The 23168-nt window shown below is 46.2% G+C and overlaps 1 protein-coding gene across 1 annotated transcript in view; it reads left to right on the forward strand.

Moving 5' to 3' along the window:
• Positions 1-22478, forward strand: part of GLG1 (golgi glycoprotein 1) — a 159939-nt gene extending 137461 nt beyond the window's left edge. Inside the window, exons 13-26 of the mRNA XM_047709814.1 lie at positions 1710-1796; positions 3093-3155; positions 3910-4023; positions 5078-5166; positions 6065-6182; positions 8020-8112; positions 9631-9768; positions 11382-11505; positions 12207-12349; positions 12539-12640; positions 13604-13711; positions 15255-15375; positions 15964-16070; positions 17441-22478. Coding sequence (XP_047565770.1) covers positions 1710-1796; positions 3093-3155; positions 3910-4023; positions 5078-5166; positions 6065-6182; positions 8020-8112; positions 9631-9768; positions 11382-11505; positions 12207-12349; positions 12539-12640; positions 13604-13711; positions 15255-15375; positions 15964-16070; positions 17441-17608 — 1575 coding nt within the window. The 3' untranslated portion in view covers positions 17609-22478. The remainder of the gene's footprint in view (positions 1-1709; positions 1797-3092; positions 3156-3909; positions 4024-5077; positions 5167-6064; positions 6183-8019; positions 8113-9630; positions 9769-11381; positions 11506-12206; positions 12350-12538; positions 12641-13603; positions 13712-15254; positions 15376-15963; positions 16071-17440) is intronic.
• Positions 22479-23168: the final 690 nt, after the last annotated feature.

Here is a 23168-nt window from a genome sequence, read left to right on the forward strand (position 1 = left end):
GCAGGGTATCAACATAAACATAAATAAATACTGGCGTGCGTGAATAGTGTGCATGTTTATTTTTTCCATTTAGTAATTGACAAAATTGAAGCCCATAGGAGTGAAGTGTATTGACTTCCTTAGCTCCTACTCAGGTCTAATCCTAGCCACACATCAGGTCCATTGTCTTACAACCTCTTTATACAGGAGAGTGTAGAGAAGAAACCTCTCAAGAATTACATGCATGTTATGAGTGGTTCCTAAAATTTTGTGCCTGGTTTAAAAAAAGGAAAAGCTACATTAGTACATTGTAGCACAATAAATTAGGAGGGAGATTTGTCTTCTGTCTTAAGGCAGGGAAACCAAGCATGGAGGAATAGCTACTTGTTTAAAGCTCTAGTATTACTAGAACAAGGTGTGAACTCAGGTTTTCAGATTCCACTTTTACTACTCCAGAACATCCTCTGGGATTAACTACCAGCAACTCACCATGAGCAGGAGTTGGCATTTTTAAGAAGCAGCACTGGCTCACTACTCAGATCTGTTGGCCCTGCCAATATCATTTTCAGCAGTCTGCTGCCTGGGCCTGCTGAAGTTCTGTCAATTTCATTGTGAGAAAATGCCTGTAGTTGAGCTTTCTGCTGCCTTGGTCTAACAAAACAAAGGATGTGGTCATATGGAATCCCAGAGAACAGTTTCCTTTCACACCCCCTTCAAAGTAACATTGAGGAAGCTGTACTGTATTGCCCCCCATCGCTGTGAAGCTCCAGTTAGGAAAGGGTTCTGTGAATGGGATTTTTCCCTTAGCCATTTCTCTTACTCCAGAGGTTTTATGCATGTTCCTTCATGGGTCTTTACCCCCTTTCTGGCTATTGTATAACTCCTCCAACCCTGCTTGTCCAATCCGATTCTAACTCTAAAACAGATTCTTGCAGGTACTAAGTTAAACTTGGTCCTTTGATAGAGCCTTTGCCGAGAAATAGCTGTTGATTGCTTTGGGAAAGTGAGCTCCTGTTCTTCTTAAAACCTCTAAATCTCTAAAAGGAATAGTAATGGATTGATGGTACAAGGTCACTCCAGGTCAGGTTCCAAAGCCCAGACAAGATAGCTTTTTGATGCCCGAACCCTAGTGTGCTCACTTACTTTGCAGTTTCCCTCAGGATCCTTCCGTGTGGGCTAGGGTTAGAATCCCAGGTTTGACTGGGAGGAGCTGTCAGCTCTAGCTGGATTTTGGACACTGGGTCCCAACCTGCGTTGCTTATGAAGGATCTTAAAATACTGCATGTCATTCTACTGTGAATCTGTTGTTCACTGATTATTATTGACATGCAGATTTAAAATGGGAGCAAAGATATGAAAACATAGATTTAAAAAATGGAATGACAGGTTGTTAATGGAATAGAGTAAAGGCCTGATAAAATTTTTAGACACTGAGGACATCTGAACATTGATTCTTGTTGGACTTATCGATTTGGCCTTCTGGAGGATTTGTATGGTGCTTGCTTCCCCTTGACCCTATCAACCACCCTGTTACATCAAGTGCTTATCTTCTCTACAATCCCGGTTTGGGAAATAAATAAAGCTTTAGTGTTCCATTCAGTGAAATAGTTTTTAAAAAGAAAAGATAAGGAGGACCACAAAGGAAATAGATACTGTTCTCTCGGCTTCCCTTGTTCATTTATATAATTATATAATTGAAAAATGCCAGGGGATTGCTTTCTTATTTGCAGGAGCTTGAGTGCCTCCAGGACCACCTTGACGACCTGGCTGTAGAGTGCAGAGATATAGTCGGCAACCTCACCGAGTTAGAATCCGAGGTAAGCGACTTCTGGCTCATGGACTATGGGCATCCTGTCAGGGGCCTGTCCTCTTCTCAGTCCTGCCCTTTCTCTGCCCCTGAGAGTGTCCATTCCCTTCATTGGCTTTACAGAGAAGTACATTGTGTTACTTCCTGAACCCCTTCCTGAATCTCATCTCCAGAGAAATATGCTAGACACTTAGCCCTTTGGTTTTCTTCAAAAATTAGAATTATCACAGTGATTAGACCAATCTTTTTCCTCCCCTTTAAGAAAAGATAGCAGCTGTGCTTCAGATCTCTTAATCACATGCATGAATAGTCCAAGCACTCCTGTTCCTGTTCTCTTACCTCAGCTCATTCAGTTAGGTCATCTGGCAATGTTTGTGTCATCAGTAATAAAATAAAAGCCTGGGGTTTCCACTTAAACGTGGAAGACTGGATATGTGTGTTTATCCCTGTTTCATCCTGAAACCCACAGAAATATTTAAAAAGAAGTTAGAAAGTCTTGTAAGCATAGACATATTATTTAGAAATACAGAGAGCATGACTGGGGAGAGAGCAGCTAAAAATGTTAATAAAATTGTCTTATGGGGGCAGAAATCAGGGAAATGGGGGATTGCTCTTTTTTTTCTTATTTTAAGCTTTTTAGAACCATTCAAGTTGACAATATATAAAATACATTTCCCAACCAGTCTTTTTTTTTTTTTTTTTTTTTTTTTGCTTTCTATTTTTCAAAAGTTTATTGCTTTCTTTCATCTTGTATCATCTGCCTTCTCCCATTCTCATTGTCCTTTTAGGCTTAGGAGGACATTCTGGGGTGTGTTCCTCGTGAAAGGGAGTTGTTATTTCAGCAGCTAGTGCGGCACAGAGGGTACTATCTGCTTAAAGACATTCGTGTGCATCCCCCAGAGGCAGTGGTTTGTCATCGGTTGGGGAGCTTATAAACTGAAGACAGATGTCAGTTACCCGCATTTTCATTTTGAACTGCTTAGCCATTTGGAAAAAGTCCAAAAGCTAAACTGTAGGATTACTGTTAAATGCTTTTTCCTCTGCACTGTTCTTAATTCTGCCTTCTCTTTTTTTTGCTCTGGCTCATGAGGTATCTACCTCTAGAAAAACTTGCCTTTTAGAATATAATGGAGGAATAATTCGGTCTGTGCTGGGGCTCGCTAACCTAAAAACTAGAATTGCTCCCAAATGTACGTCTTAGATTATTTGTCCATCAGTTGCTACTGATTCAGAAACGCAAACTGTCATTCTTGCCACAAATAGCTCCTTCTAAAGCAGAATTATTAATATGTCTAATCTTCTACAGGACATTCAAATAGAAGCCTTGCTGATGAGAGCCTGTGAGCCCATAATTCAGAATTTTTGCCATGTAAGTAATGTCTGGAAAAACAGAAGAGGCATAAACCAAATTCACTGGGACTTTGGCCCTCAAGTATATTGCACTTAACCTTTCCAGCATATATGACTCCTGGGTGAAAGTTGAAAATGTAAACAGACTCGGGGGGGGGGGGTGTGCCACGATCCTGGAAAACCTTATCTGATTGTGCTTGGGAGGTGCCCTGGTACAAGGTTGGCAGGTTGGCGGCAGTCGTCAGGATGCCCGCCATAGGGGATCCCGTAGTGGATCACTGAGCACCGCTGAGGTGCTTCTGCTACATCAGCTCAGGGTTTGTTAGCACTGACAATAGCTTCTCCTTGTAAATTGAATGAATTCTGTTACTTTATTAGTTTATTCACTTGTTGAACTAGCTAAATGGTGGGGGTGGAGCCATGTGGGAACCATTAAGGATCTGACAATCAGGAGGCAGCATTGGTGTGATCCTGAAGCCAGCTGCTGACAGCATGGGGGTGGGGCGGGGGGAGAGGGGGGTTGGGGGGGGTGGAAGCCCTGCACAGGACATGTTCTTGTTGCAGCTTGGTGTAGGGCAACTTGCTGTGCAACTTTTAGTCCACCGAATGTTTATCCCTTATAATTCCTTAGGCTGATTTTGATCAAATTATGATATATCATGTTGAGGGAGGCTCTGGAGTCCGTCTATTTTTCATTTTTTTTATAAACTGGGGTGCAAGATTTGTTCATTAATTGTTAGAAATGAAGTGTAAATGTGCACTGCCTTCCCCAGGATGTGGCAGATAACCAGATCGACTCTGGGGACCTGATGGAGTGTCTGATTCAGAACAAACACCAGAAGGATATGAATGAGAAGTGCGCCATTGGAGTCACCCACTTCCAGCTGGTCAGTAATGCCAGGCAAACCCTGCCTGTCTTGGCTGCCTGGATGCTTCTGAATTCCTTTCTCTTCCAGAGCGTCAGAGTACCTCTTCTATGAGAAATCAGTTTTTCCAAATATGCCTTTTCCTGGTTCTCAAAAACAGTGGTCTTTATCCACTATGGCCAGGCACAATGGCAGGTTCTGGGAATGCAGTGCTAAATAAGATGGAGTCTGTACCCTTAGGGAACAGGCAGCCCAGTGGGGATAGAGATGAGTGACATTGCTTGCTTTTGTCAGGTGTGTTAGCCTTTGCTTACATGGCTGGTATCAGTGGGATGTGCTGTTTCATGTCTCTGTTCAGTGCAGCAGTCCAAATGTCTATCAGTACACTAGACCCTAAGACTTTTTCTCTTTTAAATCCTATTGCCATATCAGGTCTGACATCCAAATAAGGTTAAACTATATTCAAAGTTGCCACAGATCTAAAGGAAGTGTTTCCGGTAAAGCAAGCACTTCCTTCCCACGAGGATGAAATCTGTCATCTGTATAAAATTGATCTCTTCTTGGGGCCTTTGGTTTATCATTTGCCTTTACCAAATGATATTGAGGGCCTCTGAGGGCACCCACCCAGACCGTGGGCTCCTTGAGCAGACAAAGCCTGCCCTTGTCAGTTCTATGTTCTAGTAAGAGAAAGACACAAAAACACGTTTAAACGTAAATACAGTCTCAGGTGGGCCTGTAAGGAAAAATAAAGCCTCCGACAGGGTGGAGGGTGAAGGAGAAAGGGGTCTTCAGAAGGAGGTGTTTGAATAAAAGTGCCAAGGAGATGACAGAGCAAACCATGGGGGATCTGGGAGAAGAAGAGCCCTTTTGGCAGAGGGAGCAGCGTGACTAGAGTGATAGGGAAGCCAGAGTGGCCATAGCAGAGGGAGGAATGAGGAGGTGGATCAGTCCTAAAGCCTGAGACAGAAGAGGAGTTGCTTAGGGCCTGGAAGGCAGGCATCTGCAGTCTTCATGCGCATTGCTGATTGGAATGTGCCACAGAGTTGCTAATTTTCTTTCACATCATCTTTTTCAGGTGCAGATGAAGGATTTTCGGTTCTCTTACAAGTTTAAAATGGCCTGCAAGGAAGACGTGTTGAAACTTTGCCCCAACATAAAAAAGAAGTATGTAGCTTTTACTTGATTCATTCTTCTTCCTTAAAGTCTGGACAAATACCCTGTGTTCTGGTAGGATTAGCCTTGGAGGCCAGCACATGCTGTGGTAGTGTGGCCAAGCACTTGGATTGTGTGGCCAGATCATCTTTACAGCTGCCTGGAGCCACAGGGGACCCAGGCAGTTCTGCCGTGGAGAGGCCTGGAGGCCGATTTTACTGTTCCCAGGTTCGAGCTGTCCGACTAAGGAGGCAGATTCAGGTTGCACCCTTAGAGGAGCAAGTTGCAGCGTGAGTGAGAGGTTAACTGACTTCCTCCCAACATCATCCCATTACATCAGCTCTTCCGGAGAGCAGCAGGGGCTTTTACTGAGTTTAGAGGTCTAGTGAAGGAACAAAAACTTGATTCATTTTAAGAATCAGGTCTCAATGAGGAGAGTGATGAGCTTTTATAATATGGCTGCCCCAGTTCTTCCATCTCACTCTTTGCAAAGGTACATTTCTAGAACACATCCTCCTTGTATAAACCAAGTTCCCATTTTGCTTAGGTTTCTGTACCTTTCAGAAATGGATTTCACCGTTCATCAAAGACACAGTCTAGTTAAGAGCAGCATTCCTCTCTGGTCACATGTTTGTAACAAAACAAGCATTGAACTGTCCTTGCATACATGTCCCCTCCGGCCTCCCCGCCAGTCAGGAATGTAGTCCGCCTTCAGCCGTTTGTAACATACACAGATTGCTGCTTTCGAGGCTCTGAAAACACAGTGAGACTTCTAGAAAGGGCATTCAGAAGCTTGGCAAAGGGGGTCATGCACTCTGGGGTGGTGGTGTGGCCCCTGCCTCAGCCTGGCTCTGGGCCCTCTGCCCTCCTGTGGCTCCAGCCAGTCTCAGTCTTCTCCTTTCCTTGACAGGGTGGACGTGGTGATCTGCCTGAGCACTACCGTGCGCAATGACACTCTCCAGGAAGCCAAGGAACACAGAGTGTCCCTCAAGTGCCGCAAGCAGCTGCGGGTGGAAGAGCTAGAGATGGTAATGCCTCATAGCACGGCCTCCAGGCCCACAAACACGGGGTCTAAAAGCTTGGGTGAAGGGTGAGGGCAGATTGGAAGATTTTAGCCACTACTGTGATGGTTAAGACTTAGAGACTTGTGGGGCGCCTGGGTGGCTCAGTGGGTTAAGCCGCTGCCTTCGGCTCAGGTCATGATCTCAGGGTCCTGGGATCGAGCCCCGCATCGGGCTCTCTGCTCAGCAGGGAGCCTGCTTCCTCCTCTCTCTCTGCCTGCCTCTCTGCCTGCTTGTGATCTCTCTCTGTCAAATAAATAAATAAAATCTTTAAAAAAAAAAAAAAGACTTAGAGACTTGTGCTAAAATTTTACCATGTGACAGCTTCCTGCTTCGCTTTTCCTAAGTGATAAAATATTTTTACCACGTGTCACTGAAAGTTCAGCCTTAAGCATGTGATACAATCATTGTAGCAGTAATGCCCTCAAGGATCTAGGGTCTCTCCCTATTGTCTCTGCTGTTTGTGGCACCATCTTTACTGCAATCCTGGTTTCCTTCACCATGGCTGCCTACAGTAGCCGGGCCACCTACTCCAAATTCGTGTCCAGCAGCAGACTAGAACAGGAGAAGCCTCCTCTCTTCCTGACGGCCTGTAGCAAGGTCCTCCCCCTCAGTGTGTGTGTGTGTATGTGTGTTTGGTTTTTTTGTTTTTGTTTTTTTGAGAGAGCATGAAGCTCACCAAGGGGGTATGGGGTGCAGAGGGAGAGGAAGAAGCAGGCTCCCCACTGAGCAGGGAGCCTGATGCACGGCTGGATCCCAGGACCCTGGAATCATGACCTGAGCCAAAATCAGATGCTTAACTGACTGAGCCACCCAGGCAAGCCTCCCTCAATTTTCGTCTTTCAGTTTGAGATCTGTGCTCGCTCTCTGAGCAGCAGCACTCCCCAGGGGAGTGCCGCGCACGGGTGAGCTGACTGGTCCTGAGGTGAGGCAGCTGTTGGCAAGTCAGCTGCTGTGTGCACTGTAAAAGGAAACCTCCTACTTTACTTTTGAGGTTAAACCATGTTAAGAAAACAGGGGCGCTTGGGTGGCTCAGTGGGTTAAGCCGCTGCCTTCGGCTCAGGTCGTGATCTCAGGATCCTGGGATCGAGCCCCGCATCGGGCTCTCTGCTCGGCGGGGAGCCTGCTTCCTCCTCTCTCTCTGCCTGCCTCTCTGCCTGCTTGTGATCTCTCTCTGTCAGATAAATAAAATCTTTAAAAAAAAAAAAAAGAAAGAAAACAGCTAAAAGTATGTTTAATATGTTCTGTATTGTGAATCATACTTACTTTACCTCAGTCTAAGCAAAAACTAGTAACGAATACCGAATATCCGTAATAACGCAAAAGCTGCATTACCAGATTTTCCCATAGGGTGGGAGGGATTCAGTGATAATTATGTTTGACTGGAGCTAGCGTTGATGTCCTCTTATAATTGAGACTTTGGGTCCCTAGCTTTGAACCTTGCTCCTTCAGTAAAATAATAATAATAAAAGTAGGATCCTACATTTATGTAATGGTTTTGACTTTCTGAAGTAGTTTCCGCTTCATATGATCTAACTTCATGTCACAGCAGTGCTGTGAAGGGGCCGGGCAGGTGACCACATTTTGTTTTGCAAAGAAAATCCAAGGCCATCTAGCTAGTTAGCAGCAGGATTGAAACTAAATCCCAGCTTTCCTCGTACTGCGGTGGCCACACTGCTGCTGCTTTGCTGGGTGTGAGTTGTGGTCACTAGATAAGATCTAGTCAGCACCTGCGTCTGTAGAACATTTGACATAGCCAGTTTAGAATAAGCTCACTTTTCCGTGCTGGCTCCCTCCCGTGCAGACCGAGGACATCCGTCTGGAACCAGATCTGTATGAAGCTTGCAAGACTGACATCAAGAACTACTGTTCCACTGTGCAGTATGGCAATGCTCAGGTGACTGTCTCTTTTTATTTTCTAATTGTGAAAATGGGAGGGTAACATTTTAATAATTCTTTGGTGGTGGGATGCGCCTCCTCACATTCTCTCCAGCCTAAACATCCCCTCCTAAGCTATACCAGACTTCTCCCAGAGTAAGTTCCTTATGTGCATTCGTCTTGGTCTCCTGTTCATTGTCTTCCCTCTTTCAGGTTACCTTGTCCTGCCCCACCATGTCTTCCTGAGACATGCTTCCTCCTCTCCATAGCTTTCCTAACACCATGCACCTCCAAAACTGATTATTCCCTTAGTCCATGCCCATTACACAGAAGTTCTTGACTAGTTCTTTTTCTTAACATAAGAGTCACCTGGGAAACTTTGTTTCCTTAACGCACAGAACAGGGTCCTACCCAGAACTGTCAGGAATGAAGTGCAAGCACGTGATTTTTCCCGTCAGTGTTCTTCCAGCGACTCAGCTGCCTTTTCTAGTCGGGGGCATTGCCATGGTGCGTTGCTCGCAGTTGCTGTTTTTCCAAACACTGCCTTTTCCTTCCTTCTGGAACTCGTAGCAGATGGCTGGAGTGTCTGAATCTGTCCTCCTTGTCTCTTTTTCCATGTCTTTGCTCTTTGTACTACATTGAAGTAATTCCTTAGTTCCACTTCCCGGTGTAAAAATGTATTCTTCAGTTCTGTCCGTTCTTTTTACAGAGACCACCGATTTGGTTTTATTTTTTGTTCCCAAGATCTGTAATTGGTTCTTTTCACAACCATCTGTTCTTGCTTCTGGTTTACCATTTCTTTCTGTATTGTTCTAAGGATCTTAAATGTATTTTTTAAATTGCTCTGTTACTTTTCCCTCTCAGTTATTTGGTGATTCTTGGTTGTTCCTTGAGGATTTCCTGGAAGTCTCCTGACTTTATGTACAGCCCTAGTTATTTCAGTTTCCCATCTGCTTCCCTTCATCATTTGTTTATAATATCTATAAAGTGGTGTGGGAAGGGCAGGTTCCAGGATACCTTTAATTCACTATCTTAAAATCCATCATGTGGCACTTCATGCTTTTATGTTAGGCCCCTCCCCCCTTCTTTCTTTCTTTTTTTGGTAGTTATTTGTTTATAAAAGTTTGCCTTGTGAGACTATTTATCAGGGGTAAGGACTGGGTCTCTCTCATGCATCTGGTAAATGGTGAGTTGAACTGAACCTCCTAGCTTGTGCCCACTGTCTAGTCAGGGCTCTTGCTCCAGAGAAAGGCAGAAGAAACTAGGAATCTTGAGTGGGTTTCCTTCCTTTTAGACTCCAGTGCAGCCTGCTCAACTCATCCATTATTTTTATATAGTCTGGTTCACTCTTAGCCCTGAAGCTGTAAATCTATAAATATAATTCTCCTTGGTGAGCAAATTCTGATTCCTATTGCCTAGGAATTCAGAATAGAGCAAAAGATGGGGGATGCGCTAAGAACCGAAGGCTGCTGTCAGAACACATGCATTATCACGCCGGGATACACCCCTTAACACGACCATAATTCTTGTGCCCTAGATTATCGAATGTCTGAAAGAAAACAAGAAGCAGCTAAGTACCCGTTGCCACCAGAAAGTTTTTAAGCTACAGGAGACAGAGATGATGGACCCAGAACTAGATTACACTCTCATGAGAGTCTGCAAGCAGATGATAAAGGTAAGGGACCCCAAACAAGGGGTGGTAAGCACAGGGTCGGTAAAAACAACAGCATAAGCTTCTTTAAACGTCGAAACAAATTTGTATAATCTTACCATTCAACCTGTTCTATACAGATGAGACCATGGTTCTTACAGTGTGGTCCCTTAGCATCACCATATCTACTGAATCAGAAACTCTGAGCAGAGCTGTCAGTTTTAACAAGCCTTCCGGGTGATTCTGGTGCTGGCTCAAGTTTCAGAACCACCGAGCTAAGCTAACTGAGCTCACCTTGACCTAAGGCATGAGTGAATAGATACCCAGTAAATACATGATTAGTCTTTGAGGGTGGGTAGTGGTAAGTACACTGAAAAAACCACCACCAAGTGTCCTGATCGGCGTCCTTCCACAATCAAAGTTTTTCTCTTCTATAAGTTCTGTTTCATACACTTCTCCAGTGAGCATTCTCTATAGCAGGGCTGACTTGAGAACCTAGATGCCAGTTCCTGGATCTGTCCCCATATATGAAGAGATTAAATTTGAAGTTCTCATGCCTTATTTAAAATAAAATGAAACAAAATGCTTTATTATAATTTACTTAAAAAATAAAATGCTACTTTAAAACAAAATGATATTTTTTACTCTATCAGATAGCAAAGAGAATTGTGAAAGTTAGAAGTGTCTTTAGCTGGGCCTGGTAGATTTGAGTCCTATGTAAAAGCGGAACTGTCAGGGCACCTGGGTGGCTCAGTGGGTTGAGCCTCTGCCTTTGGCTTGGGTCGTGATCTCAGGGTCCTGGGATCGAGCCCCGCATCAGGCTTTCTGCTCAGTGGAGAGCCTGCTTCCCCCTCTCTCTCTCTTCCTGCTGCTGTGCCTGCTTGTGATCTCTCTCTCTCTCTCTCTCTCTCTCCATCAAATAAATAAATAAAATCTTAAAAAAAAAAAGAAAAAACCTGTCAGGCTTTGATTTGTGGGAGTTTTGTAAGATTTTGATGACTTTTTCAGCAATCTGAGTTAAGATATCAGTAGACTGTGATTAGCAGATAGACTGTTGATTAGCACATAGAGGTGGTATTTATTTTTAGTCCAAAATGGATCTCTCTGACTTCAAGGACACTAAAAAGTGTACAGAGGCTAGCTGGACAAACTTTGATAGGATTATAGCCCCCGTAGTCAAAAGATGAACTAGCCTGGTCCCTTCCCCACATACCTGTTCATGTTGGCTGGTGGGTAATTTTTAAGTTTCCCGTTTGGGTTGGGTACGCCTTGAGGGCTATCTGGCCACCTGTTACGGCATTACGTTCATACTTAAACAATACTTAAGTTCAGGAGATGTCATGTAACATAGCCATGTACAAGTTCAGGAGATGTCATGTAACATAGCCATGTACGTACAGAGTCTGTCCTATGTAAAGTAGGAAATGGGGTAGTAGAACTGTGAGCAACATAGTAGCGAAGAGATGAAGAAAGGGGAAGTTGAGGCTGGGTGCAGATTCAGACTTAGCTGTTTCTCTTGTACCACAGTCTCTTCAAGCCGATTCTGTCATTAGCACACCAGTCGATGGAAGAGTGATATGGGCACTGCTAATTGCCGTATTTGGGTAACTACTTTCGTAAAACTTTATTTCTTTCAGAGGTTCTGTCCAGAAGCAGATTCCAAAACCATGTTGCAGTGCTTGAAGCAAAATAAAAACAGTGAATTGATGGATCCCAAATGCAAACAGATGATAACCAAGCGCCAGATCACCCAGAACACAGGTAGCCTTGTGGCCTGGCTTCCCCGTCCCGCTGAGTGTGGCTTCCGTGCAGCTGAGTTGACATATACCTGCCTCATTAAACTACAGGTGTTTTGTTGGCCTTGGGTTTTCAGGGAACAGTCTGGATGCAATAAGCAAAATGACTTATTCTTCCTTCAAAGAGTAGCTGGGAGAACAGAATGGAAGTCATAGGAAGGAGGAGACAGAAGGAGTCAGGACTAGAGTTCTTTGAAAAGTCTAGAGACTTAACAAAACTTCCTGCATGTGGTAGGAGAATGTATGGGTAATGTCTTTGAGAAGAGTGAAATTTCGGCTCTGAGTTGCAAGACCTTGTAACATAATGGGTAAGATGAGTCAGGTAATCTCAGTGCTGTCCAAAGCACCTGTTATAGGAAAGGTTGGTGATGGCAGCTTGGTCTTCGTGACAACTAGCAAGAATACTGGTGCCAGCAGAGCGCACGGAGCCGCTGCAAAGTAGAATTCCTGGGGTCTCTGTCTCCACCTCTGCTCTGTCATTAAATTCTGTTGCTGATTGAAAACAGCATAGTGAGGGCTCTGTAAACATTTAGCAAATAAACGAATCAGTGGTTCATTTGTGGTCACTGACATAATATGCCCCCCTTCGAAAGGCAGGCCCCCCTTTTTATGTTTGTAGAATCCAGGTGGAACATTTGATCAGGTACTTATCACTTTCCTCTCTAGATTACCGCTTAAACCCTGTGTTAAGGAAAGCCTGTAAAGCTGACATTCCTAAATTCTGCCATGGTATCCTGACTAAGGCCAAGGATGATTCAGAGCTGGAAGGTCAAGTCATCTCTTGCCTCAAGCTGAGATATGCTGATCAGGTAAACTGGCTTGGACGCTCACAGAGGTGTGTTTGTAGAGGACTCTCGACCCCCCATAGTTTTTCCTTCGGAAGTCCCAAGCTTGCTCCTGCTTTCCCAAAGCCTTTTTCCTACTTTCCCAAATCAGGGGCCAAATAAAAAGCTGAAATTGCCCGATAGGCTGATGAAGTCTCCCTTTGTCACCTGTAGCGGCTCTCTTCAGACTGTGAAGACCAGATCCGGATCATTATCCAGGAGTCCGCTCTGGATTACCGACTCGATCCCCAGCTCCAGCTGCACTGCTCAGACGAGGTAGGGTTTGGGTATGAAACTGGTTACAAACAGAGGTTTTCGGAGAAATGTTTATTGGAAAAAAGTCCTGTATTGTCTTTCCCTTCAGCTTTGAATGCAGGATAGTTGAAGACCCGACTTCTGGATTCTCCATTGTTTGAGTTTCTGGTTCCCTGCGACACTGAATTAGACTTGGCACTGGTCCTGTCACTGTAGTGTTGATTCCGTATTTCTCTATTGTACTAGTTCTCCTTTATTATTATATGTCATGCATACATGTGTCTCCATATAGTTTGTTCTTCCCTTCCCTTTGTTCTTCCCTTCCCCTCATTCTGATGGTAAACCTAGAATACCCTAAGACTTGCCAGAAGGATAAAGTGCTCTTAGAATAGCACCAAAGAAATGCCTGTCCTTGGAAATTATTTGACTTTGTAGCTTGAAAAAGGCCATGTGAAAAACTGTTCAATATATGTCAGTTTTAGGGGATCATAGCTAAAGATTTTTACAAGAAGCTTACTCATAAAGTTGTCCAAGGAGGGCTAAGTGTTTAATCTTTGGTGTGGACTGTATTTTAGAACGCCTTTATGTGTTGGTGTGTATATTGCCAAGTTGTGAGTCTGGGTTGACCCTGCAACCTTTGTAAAGCATTTGCTTTTAGTATTTCACTTGGCTATATCACCTTCCTCCTGTGTCATCAAGGGTTGCCTTCTTTGTGACCAGTCCTGGGACAGTCTTGTCTCTAATTTCAGGGTTGACAGCATAAAGATGGGTACACTGACTGGCTTTCAACTCTGTGTGCCAGTCCTTGGAAAGGAGAATGGGGTCTGGTAGTTCGTACAGGAGGGAGGGGAATGAAGTACATTGGGAAAGTCTTGGAGAGGACCTGTGGCCTCACGTGGGAGGATCACCAAGTCTACAGGCTGCAGAGACAAGGTTTCTGCTGAGAGTAGAGACAGCCTTGTGTTTCACGTGTCTCCCTGACAGATCTCTAATCTGTGTGCTGAGGAAGCTGCAGCCCAGGAGCAGACGGGTCAAGTAGAAGAGTGCCTCAAAGTCAACCTGCTCAAAATCAAGACAGACACCTGTAAGAAGGTAACCACCACCATCAGATGCCTCTTCTCCTGTTGCTTTCACTCCTTTTGGTTTTTCCTTCCAATGCTGTCCTCTGACATCTCAGTGATAACATCGAAACCTTCCTCCCCCGAATTATACACTGTTACCTCTTAGGAAACCTTAATTGGGTTCTTGACAATTCATTGCCTATAACTTAAATATTCTTTCACATGTCCTACTTTTTTGCGAATAGGTCTCATCCCCATGGCCAGCCTGTTGTTGAGGGGCACCATGAGTACACGGCCAAGAGCAAAATGTCAAGTCCAACATATCAGTACATACTCCGCATCCATGAAAATCATTTCAGAAACAGCACATAAAAACAAAGTTAACAAAATATAACTGCTAAACATACCTTATCTTGCAGAATTGCTACTGAGATAATCTATTTGATCTTTTTCAAAAAGCTTTTTCTTTTCTTGATAAGTGCTTCAGTGATGTCACTGTTGAGTCACTGTGACTTTGTACACAGCTCTTTCATCTGCTGAAATGCTTCCAGTTGCACATGGTCTGAGGAATAAGGGGATTTGGCGTAAAGCTAAATCCAGATACTTTCCTTGGACTACTTTGTCATCAGATGATCCCATTTAACCTTGAGGAGGACTTTTCGAACAATATTTGAGTTTTGGTTTTTGTTTTCTTGTTTTGGTTATTGTTGTGTTATAGAGACTATATTTAGTCTTTCCATTGAAAGCAAACTCTTTAAGAAAGCATTTCTGAGGGTGCCTTGGGGTATAGTGGAGTGTGTGTCTCTTGGTTTCAGATCAGGCTGTGATCCTTGGGATCATAAGATTGAGCCCCATGTCAGGCTCAGCATAGAGTCTGCTTGAGATTCTCTTTCTCGTTCTCTCTCAAGTAAATAAATAAATTTAATTAAAAGTAAAAAAAAAAAAACATTGGTGGCCTATTTTTACCTCCTGTTTCATCGTGTATAAATGGAGAGACTGCAGAGCTGATTTCAGTTCCGTCATTTTTATATTCCTCTTGTTCGGAACATTTTTAAACTCAGTAAGAATTGTTCTTGCAGTAAAATTTATGCTCTCTCAGTCTTTTTTTTCTTTTCTTTTGAGGATAATAGAGGTAAAAAACATTTTGCAAATATTGACCATTGTTTGGGAATTTTAAGATAGCATATTATTCTGATTATCAGATTTCACATTTTTCAGTCCTCTTAAAGTAAGGAAATAGCTATATTATACCACTCTAAATACCAACACTTAGTATTTAATAATATGGCATAGCAGACTGCCAAAACCCAAATGTGATTTTATAACCCCCTGCTTTACTTAACACATGGCTTTGCTTACACTAGGTCTCTGAGTGTATTTATGGAATCAAATCAGTTGCTAAAAGTCTACATTCTTTGCATCATCACCAGTTTGCCACCTATCTCAACAAGTTCTGTTGTTAACCTCAACCTTCCCTCCTTGACTTTTTTATTTGTATATAAAGTATATGCAGATAACAGATCTGATGCATTTCCTCTCTAAAAGCTCTCTCTGCGATGTTTTTCCCTTCCTAGGAAGTGTTAAACATGCTGAAAGAGAGCAAAGCAGACATCTTTGTGGACCCAGTCCTTCATACAGCGTGTGCCTTGGACATTAAACACCACTGTGCAGCCATTACCCCTGGCCGAGGGCGTCGTAAGTCACTGTTCACTCTGACCCTCTCTGAGCTCTCGCTCAGACTCCCCTCTGAGAGTGCTCACAGCCGCTCCGTTCTACAGCTGCAGCTCAGCCACAGACAACGTCCTCTGGGGGCCTGGTTGATGCTGCGACTAGGGTTTTGTGGCAGAATGAATTTAAGAATAATCCTGCAGGTTTGAACTGACCTAGCCATGACCAGATGTACGCATCTGATGAAAAGGGAGGGTTGAGTTACTTATCAGGAAAGCAAAACTTAGTCATCATCACGGCTCTCTTCCCCCTTTTCCAAACTAGAGCAGCTTCATCAGCTTTCCCAGTGGCCACACTGGGCAAATCCTGGTAGAAAGTTGTTTGTGAGCCAGATGTGCCCAGTAAAAATGAGAGAGGTTTTAAGGGCTGGGCAGCTGGCCTTGGAAGTTCAACATTCTTCTTCATGTGAAATCTTGGTTCAAGTTTCCTAGAATGGATTTAACTTTGTATAGCCTCCAAATCTGCATTCTCTGGTGGTGAGGTCCCTTTCTCCCCAGCCTTACGGAAATTTCTGTTCTGGACAGTTTGACCCTTCTTACCCCTTTTCTTCCACAGAAATGTCCTGCCTCATGGAGGCCCTGGAGGATAAGCGGGTGAGGTTACAACCCGAGTGCAAAAAACGCCTCAATGACCGGATTGAAATGTGGAGTTACGCTGCAAAGGTAAGGACTGAGAGAGTCTCCTGAAACAACCACCTCTGTCGGTTCCCCACATACTCCACCGGCTTTCCTGTCCTTGCTGCGAGACCAGCAGGGAGGGGACTCGAAAAGTCTGTCCCTGTCCTTGAAGCTTGCCCAGCTTGACCACAGACAGGCAGACAGGAAGGACCATGAAAAGTCTTCACACCTAGATGGAAGGGAAGGGATCACAGCTGTCTAAGTAGCAAGCACGTCCCTCACCCGTTCTTCCAAAGGACATAGTCGGCTTGAAAGCCCTTGGTTCAGTGCGGTAGCAGAGAGCGCCATGTTAGTCTCTTCCTCGCTCGCCGTCTCCACGGGTCAGTTGCTAAGTTGCTGCAGTGACTGCTGATCACTTCGTATTGGCAAATGTCAGTGCTCAGATTCATGTTCATCTGAAACCTCCCTGTGCTATGCGATGAGTAGAGAAGCAGATAGACATAGCCACGTGTCTGGGCAGACCCTCTCGGGTACCCAGGCTAAGTTGAGAACTGAAAAGAGCAGGTCCGTGTCCCTGTGCACCTGGGGAGCCTTTGGGCCCTGATTCTTCTGTTGTGGGCTGCATAGACGTCCATTCGAGAAAGCAGAGAGGAGCCTGGGATGGAAACTGGCTAGACTGCAGGTCCACGACTGTGGGAGCGGTGCTGTGCGTTCAGTCGGCCTGAGTCATGTTTACACAGTGTTTCTACTGGGGGCAGCGCTCACGATTTAATGGTGAGTGAAAGGAAGTTAAGATACAGAAGCAGCATCCAACACATTCTCAACTGTTCTCTCTGTTTATAAAAATAAATCTGAATACTTAAGAACTTGCGACATTGTACAAGTAACCACCTCGTACCCCTTGGGCCTCTGGGTCTTCAGCTGTAATGTGGGATTGGTTTGAGGACTAAATGACTGAAAACATGTAAGTGGGGCCCCTGGGTGGCTCAGTCGGTTGAGCAGCCGACTCTTGATCTCAGCTCAGGTCATGAGTTCAAGCCCCGCTATGGGCTCCACGCCGGGTATGGAACCTCGTTGGAAAAAAAGCAAAACCATTTGGAGCATTTTGCCAGGGCCCCACCTGCAGTGAGGTCCCCAGTGTGAGGGCTGCCGCCAGGTTGGTGGTGGAGATCACCATGATGGACCATATGAGATCCCACCTCTTCGTGTTTGTCTGTGTTTTCTAATTTTATCAGTAGAGATGCACCATATTACAACCAGGGAAAGGAATTGTCGCTCTGTGTTTGATTTTCTTGTCCCTCGTCTTCTCTCCCCAAAAGAAAGGGCATCAACTAAAGATTGAGGGGGGCAAGTTAGAGCTAGCACTGCCCCAGCGCTGTTCTCTCGGAGGCCAATGCTGCGGTGTGTCGTTCCAGGTGGCCCCAGCAGATGGCTTCTCTGACCTCGCCATGCAAGTGATGACATCTCCGTCAAAGAACTACATCCTCTCTGTGATCAGTGGGAGCATCTGTATATTGTTCCTGATCGGCCTAATGTGTGGACGTATCACCAAGCGAGTAACACGAGAGCTCAAGGACAGGTAGAGCCACCTTGACCGCCAGAGGAACTACCTGTCCAGTGCCCGGTTTGTACAGCCCTCCTGTATAGTGTACCCACTCACCTCGTTCTTCTCAGAGGTGGCACCAACACCCATGTTAGAGCAGCCGCAGGTGTCCTCTGCATTGTCCCGTCTCCGACTTCACCCGTGTCCGTGGTGCCCTCCTCCTCCTCGACCATTTCGTGCAGCAACAGCAGCGGGCCGCTTGGGTTATTGCCTGTATTGGTAAATTTGGGTTTGCCTGCCCGTAGGCAAGTCTCTCTCATACCAATGGAACTACCAGTACTTCCAGAACCAACTTACCTGACCTGCAACTCGAATGATTTTTAAACAAAAACACCAAAAAAAAAAAAAATTTTTAAAGAAAGAAAAAAATGTATATAGTAACACATCTCCTCCAGGCATGACTTGGGCAGTGGGGTTATTTCTTCTGTGCGACTGGAAAGCGAAGGCAGGACTTTAAGGGAAAACACACCACCCAGTATGCTGTTACTGGGATGTCTTGCTCATTTCTCAAAAGCACCTTTGGACCATGTGGGGGCCATGGACTTCACCGAGGAGTGGGAAACCACTAACCAGCCTGCTCTGGGTCTTGTTTTCTTCTGCTGAAACAGTGATGCCTTCCAGTTCCCACCTTAATAGAGCCACTGCTGGTCAAGACACCTCGGCCATGAGTATTCCTATGATCTCCTCACTTCAGTGAAGTAAAGCAAGCATGAGCTTCCCCAGGCCAAGGGTGAAGGGTTGGGGAGGAGATTGAAAGTGTGTGAAGCTGGTTAGTCACTTGATCTGTGCCGAGAGGCTGGACCCTGAGTCCCAGGGAGCAGGATAGGATCCCAGGCATCTTCCTCCTCCAGGCTAGCACAGGACTCAGTCACATTTGGACTGACCCTGCTGGGGGATAGCAATTGTTTTAGAAGGCCTGCCGGCAGGCAGTGACCACACCACAGGAGGGAGCTCAGGGCGGGAAAGAGGGGCAGGGATAGATTCACTTTGCTTTATGTTTCAGGCAACAGTGCAGGTCGAGACAGTGGCTTATAAAGATTTAGCGTGGTCTCAGGGTGTGACTGGCCGTCCAACCTGACCCTTCTGCAGGCTCAAGGCCATCTTCCCAGACAGGTTCCCTCATGCCTCTTTGTGGAGAGGACTTGGAAAGTTACTGTGTTAAAAGATGGAGCCTGTTCTCCGTGGTTTTTTTCCTTTCTGTCCATTTGCCGTGTACACCCACTGTAGTAGGCATTGGCCAAATGTTGTACTTTGATGATTCATCAGTCTTTCCAGAATCTGAGCTTGATGGAAGCAGTCTTCCTGGCCGTCCTCCCTCGTCCCTCCAGTGTGGGATGACAGGCTTAGCGTGTACAGGGGAGTGATGCAAGCATCAGGGTGCAGCCTGGCACACCTTGGCTTGAGTTTGGGGCCTGGAGTCACAGTGGCTGCACAAGGGGGCGGCATGTACAGGAGGAGATATATTTATATAATATATATTTTATTAACCTGTTAGACGTCCACAGAGTATTATAAATCACGTGCCTAAACTGTCCACATAGACCATGGCGCCCTTCCTTGCGTGCCCCTCGTTTGCCACCATCCATGTGGGCTGCGGGACCTACACCACATTTGTCTCCCCTGAAATGCGTTCGATACAAAGTGGGTCAGTGTGTGGGTCAGTGGATTCAAATTACTTCTTGTCTAATCTGACTGACATGTATTTGAATACTGTGGTTTTCTTCTTTTTCTTGTTGCTACCCTTCCTGGCGGCAGTGGGGTCCAGAAACCAGCTCTGTTCCCCTGCCTGGGGTACTTTAAGTCACCAAGGGGAGCTGCTAAGCTGCTTGGTCCCCTCATTCATGCTCTTCGGGTCTTCCTGATTCTCAGCACCTGTCCTGGGATTGAAACTCTTGGAGTCCGGGCAGAAGCCCCCTACTGCCACCATTGTGGCACTGAATTGGGCTGGTCCGCATGGTCCACCTCCAGGAGTCCCCACCTGAGCTGTGGGAGCTTGGGAATGAGAACTGGGGATGTCGTCTAAACGCAGGCCCCCACCAACGTGTCTGGCATGGCTTGCAGGATAGAATAAACGTTCACCGTTTGGTGAGTGTGCGGGTGCCGCTCTCCATCTGTACATTTTCCCTCCCAATGTGTGTAAAACATCTCCACGGTTTAATATGTCTTGACATTTTGGGTTTGTCTTAGTTGTCTACAGCAAATCTGGAAGCCTGAGGAGTTTGATTCTTGAAGCATTTGTCATATTTAGAAATAGAATAAAAGGGATAATTCTGCCAGTGTTTTCAGTTGCTTGTTGCTAGAAAGCATTTCACCATCCTGCTTGGAGTAGTTTCAGGTGACCCGTTTTTCAGAGTCCCAGATAGTGTCCTGAGCAGTTTCTACCTCCAGGGGTCTCAGCACCATCCGAACCTATAGCTCAGCTGTCTACGTTCTGTCCTTCAGTGGAACAGCACAGGTGCTGTGCTTCATGGATTGCGGCCCTTATGGGTCAGTCGTGGATCAATCAGCCAGTCGAGAGTAGTTAAGAAGAGGAAGCCGTGGCCCTAGTGGAGGAGCCGATGATGGACCTTGTCCTCATCTCTTCTGGTGTCTAGCCCAGATGGTAACAAGCATCGGGTGATTGGCGGGGGATGTCCCCCAAGGTCAAGGCTTCGGGCAGTTGCTGCAAATTACAGTAGCCAGGTAGCTCATCTGGCCTTGTCAACTCACTCTGGTGTCTCAGGGAGTCCTACTTCGTGTGCTCCGCGACTCTCGAGAGCCAGGAGGTTACTCTCCCGGGCTGGAGGCTCTGCGGTACAGGAAATCAGAAATACGGGCAGGCCGTCAGGAACAAGACTGTTCCCTCTGAGTGTCTCTCACAGAAGGGTAGCTCTTAAGGTGAGACCTTTACTCTGGTGTGTCCCTGGCCTCCTCCTGCTCTTGCTGCTGTCCTGAGAAAAGTCTGCTAGCAAGACATGCTGAGGCGGGAGCAGAGTAAAGTCTTCACCCTTTCACCCAGAGTAAAGGTTCACCCCAGCAGGAAAGCCTTCGTCTTCTGCATTCCCCGGACACCCCTTGGCTGCCACTCCCTGTGCTGTGTGTCCAGTCGGCTTGTTCTGAGCCGGCCTGTCCTTGGAAGCCAGGGATTCTGGTACTCGGCAGGCATCGGCTTGAATTCCCTGCAGGCCTTCCGCTGTCTTATATCCTGCACTTCTTTTCTGGGGGACAGTGAGCAGCTCTGTGGGGGGAGGGGGAGGGAGATTCTGCTTTCCTAGAAGAGGTGACAGAATGATCAGATTTCACTTCCTCCCATTTCCCGAAGTCACTCACGTAATAAAAGAATCCAGTAGTAAAGAGGTCTGTATTACCCGTTTTTGTATCATCAGACAAAATGGGAAGGAACTTCTATGCCGACTTCTATTTTCCCAAGAGAAGATTCACTTTCATGTATGCGTATGACTTCCAGAAATGTCTCCCATCCTCCCCACCCCCAGACTGTGGTACAGCTTCTTTCCCAAAGACCCCACTATAGTGAGTCATCCAGGGAGAGGTGGATTGCTTCGTGGGACAGCCTCCTTACTTAGCTGGTCTCAAGTTCTTCTGAGGAAAGGCTTTCATTTCCTGTTTCTTGCCCTCTCCCACCAAAAACTACCCACACCCTGAGTACAGCTTATGTTCAGTGAGCAGATAATGGAGAGCCACAACGCCAGCCAGCCCAGCCCGACACATTCAACCTAAATTTTGCCATAGAACAAAGAGGAGGCGGCTCTTTGAGTTGTGTGCAGTTAGGGATATAATACTTATATTTCAGATTCTTACAAATTTGAGAAACCTGGCAGATCCTTATTATTTCTTACCATTTGGACAGCACGTGCAGCGCTCCAGTAGCCCGAGTTTCTCCTGGGCCTTTAGGGACTCCCCTCTCTTCACCTCTTCTCTCCTGGTCTCGATTCCCAGGGGCTGTGGACCCAGACCTGATGTTCTGGCCTGCCTCTTTCTTACTGTCTCCCTCTCTCATCTGTCTTCGGTCAGCCATCTCTCTAGTACTCTCCTTTTGGTCCTCCTCTCCATTAGGACCAGGGTCATCTGTTAACAGCAGTCGAGTTCAAAGGGGAAGCCCCCTTCCTGCCCTGACCTCAGACAACAGATAAGTCCTACAAACCCAGACTGACTTTTCAGAGTGACCAGCTTCGCCGAGCCATCTAGTGAGGTCACCGTGGAGACCCAGAGACTGTTCTCGTCCAGAGCACAAGGTGGGACTCTCTGCTTGGACTGGGGTGACAGGATCCTGATGGCGGTTTCCTCTCCTCCCCTCTCCCAAGATCTGTCACCACACACCATTAGGGATGTTGGGATACGGGCAGTAGAGAAACCTGGCAAGGAGAAAATTCAGATAGTGCCTCTATGTTCTGTTTTTGCCTTCCCCCATCATGGAATTGACACCTGGACCCCAGAGCCCAGCAGGCCTATGCCAGAGCCGGGGAGGCAGGAGCGGGCCTCCGGGGCAGGCTGCCGCACATGGGCCGGAGTGGCCGCGGCAGCGCTGGGCCACGGCAGGCTTCCCCAGCGGCTCCCGTGGCTCAGCGTGCCCAGGTCAGTCCCAAGCAGGAAAACAGACTGAACAGCAGATGCTGTGCGAGATCTTAGGCCTTGAACTTTTTTTTTTTTTTTAAGAAAGAGAAAAAAAAGTAAAATTAACAAGCCTCTTTTGTAAATGATTTTTCTTTCTATGTATAAAATCCCGGCAGTTCCTTGTTTTTACATGTTCATGCTGTGTAATTTTGAGATGTTACTGAGATCCTGAACATAATGTGCATTTTTTTCTGTACAGATGAAATGGGAGAATTTAATAAAGAGTTTGCAGGTTTTTACTTGTGAAATCTTCTCTGGTGACTGGGAGGACCCCCAAGCCCCCTGCTCTGCCAGGAACGGCAGCGCAGCTGTGCTGTGCGCACTCACTGCTCTCGCCGCTGACTCACCGCATTCGCTGGCGTCCTTTGTCTCCTCGGCTGGGAAGGTTAGGCAGAGTAGGACGCAGGACCTTTGGAGGAGAGCCAGAGGCTAGATCCAAGGTTTTCTGACTGTCGGGCTGAGGTGCTAGGAATGATTCACTTGACGAATGTGTTTAAGGCACAGGCTAAGGCTCTCCTGGGGAGAGCTCATAGCCGGGACCTGGCCTTACAGATGGCACATGTGGATAGCACCAGTGGCTCACGGCCACCTTCCCGCTGGGGCTAGAACTAGGCAGTGTTTCTTCTCCGTGCCCTACCCGGTCCCCGTTGGTCAGCACTCGCCTCCCCATCCCAACAGCCTAGTGACCTTTGTGACCCTATTCCTGAGCCTTCTGCCTCCTCCACTGTCAGCAAAGCTAATTTGCATCAGGGTGTTATGGAGTCCTCGCTTTAAGGAGTTGGCATGATAGCAAGGATTTCTCAAAGTAGACATGTGTGTACTGGGATTCAAGTGCTGGGATGCGCAGTGAGATGACTGGGGGGTCCTGGGACCAGGGTTTCTTCTCAGATCCATTTTTGGCAGGTGCCACAAAGGTGTAGCTTAGAGGC

Source organism: Lutra lutra, chromosome 17, assembly GCF_902655055.1.
Source record: "Lutra lutra chromosome 17, mLutLut1.2, whole genome shotgun sequence".
Taxonomy (NCBI): domain Eukaryota; kingdom Metazoa; phylum Chordata; class Mammalia; order Carnivora; family Mustelidae; genus Lutra; species Lutra lutra.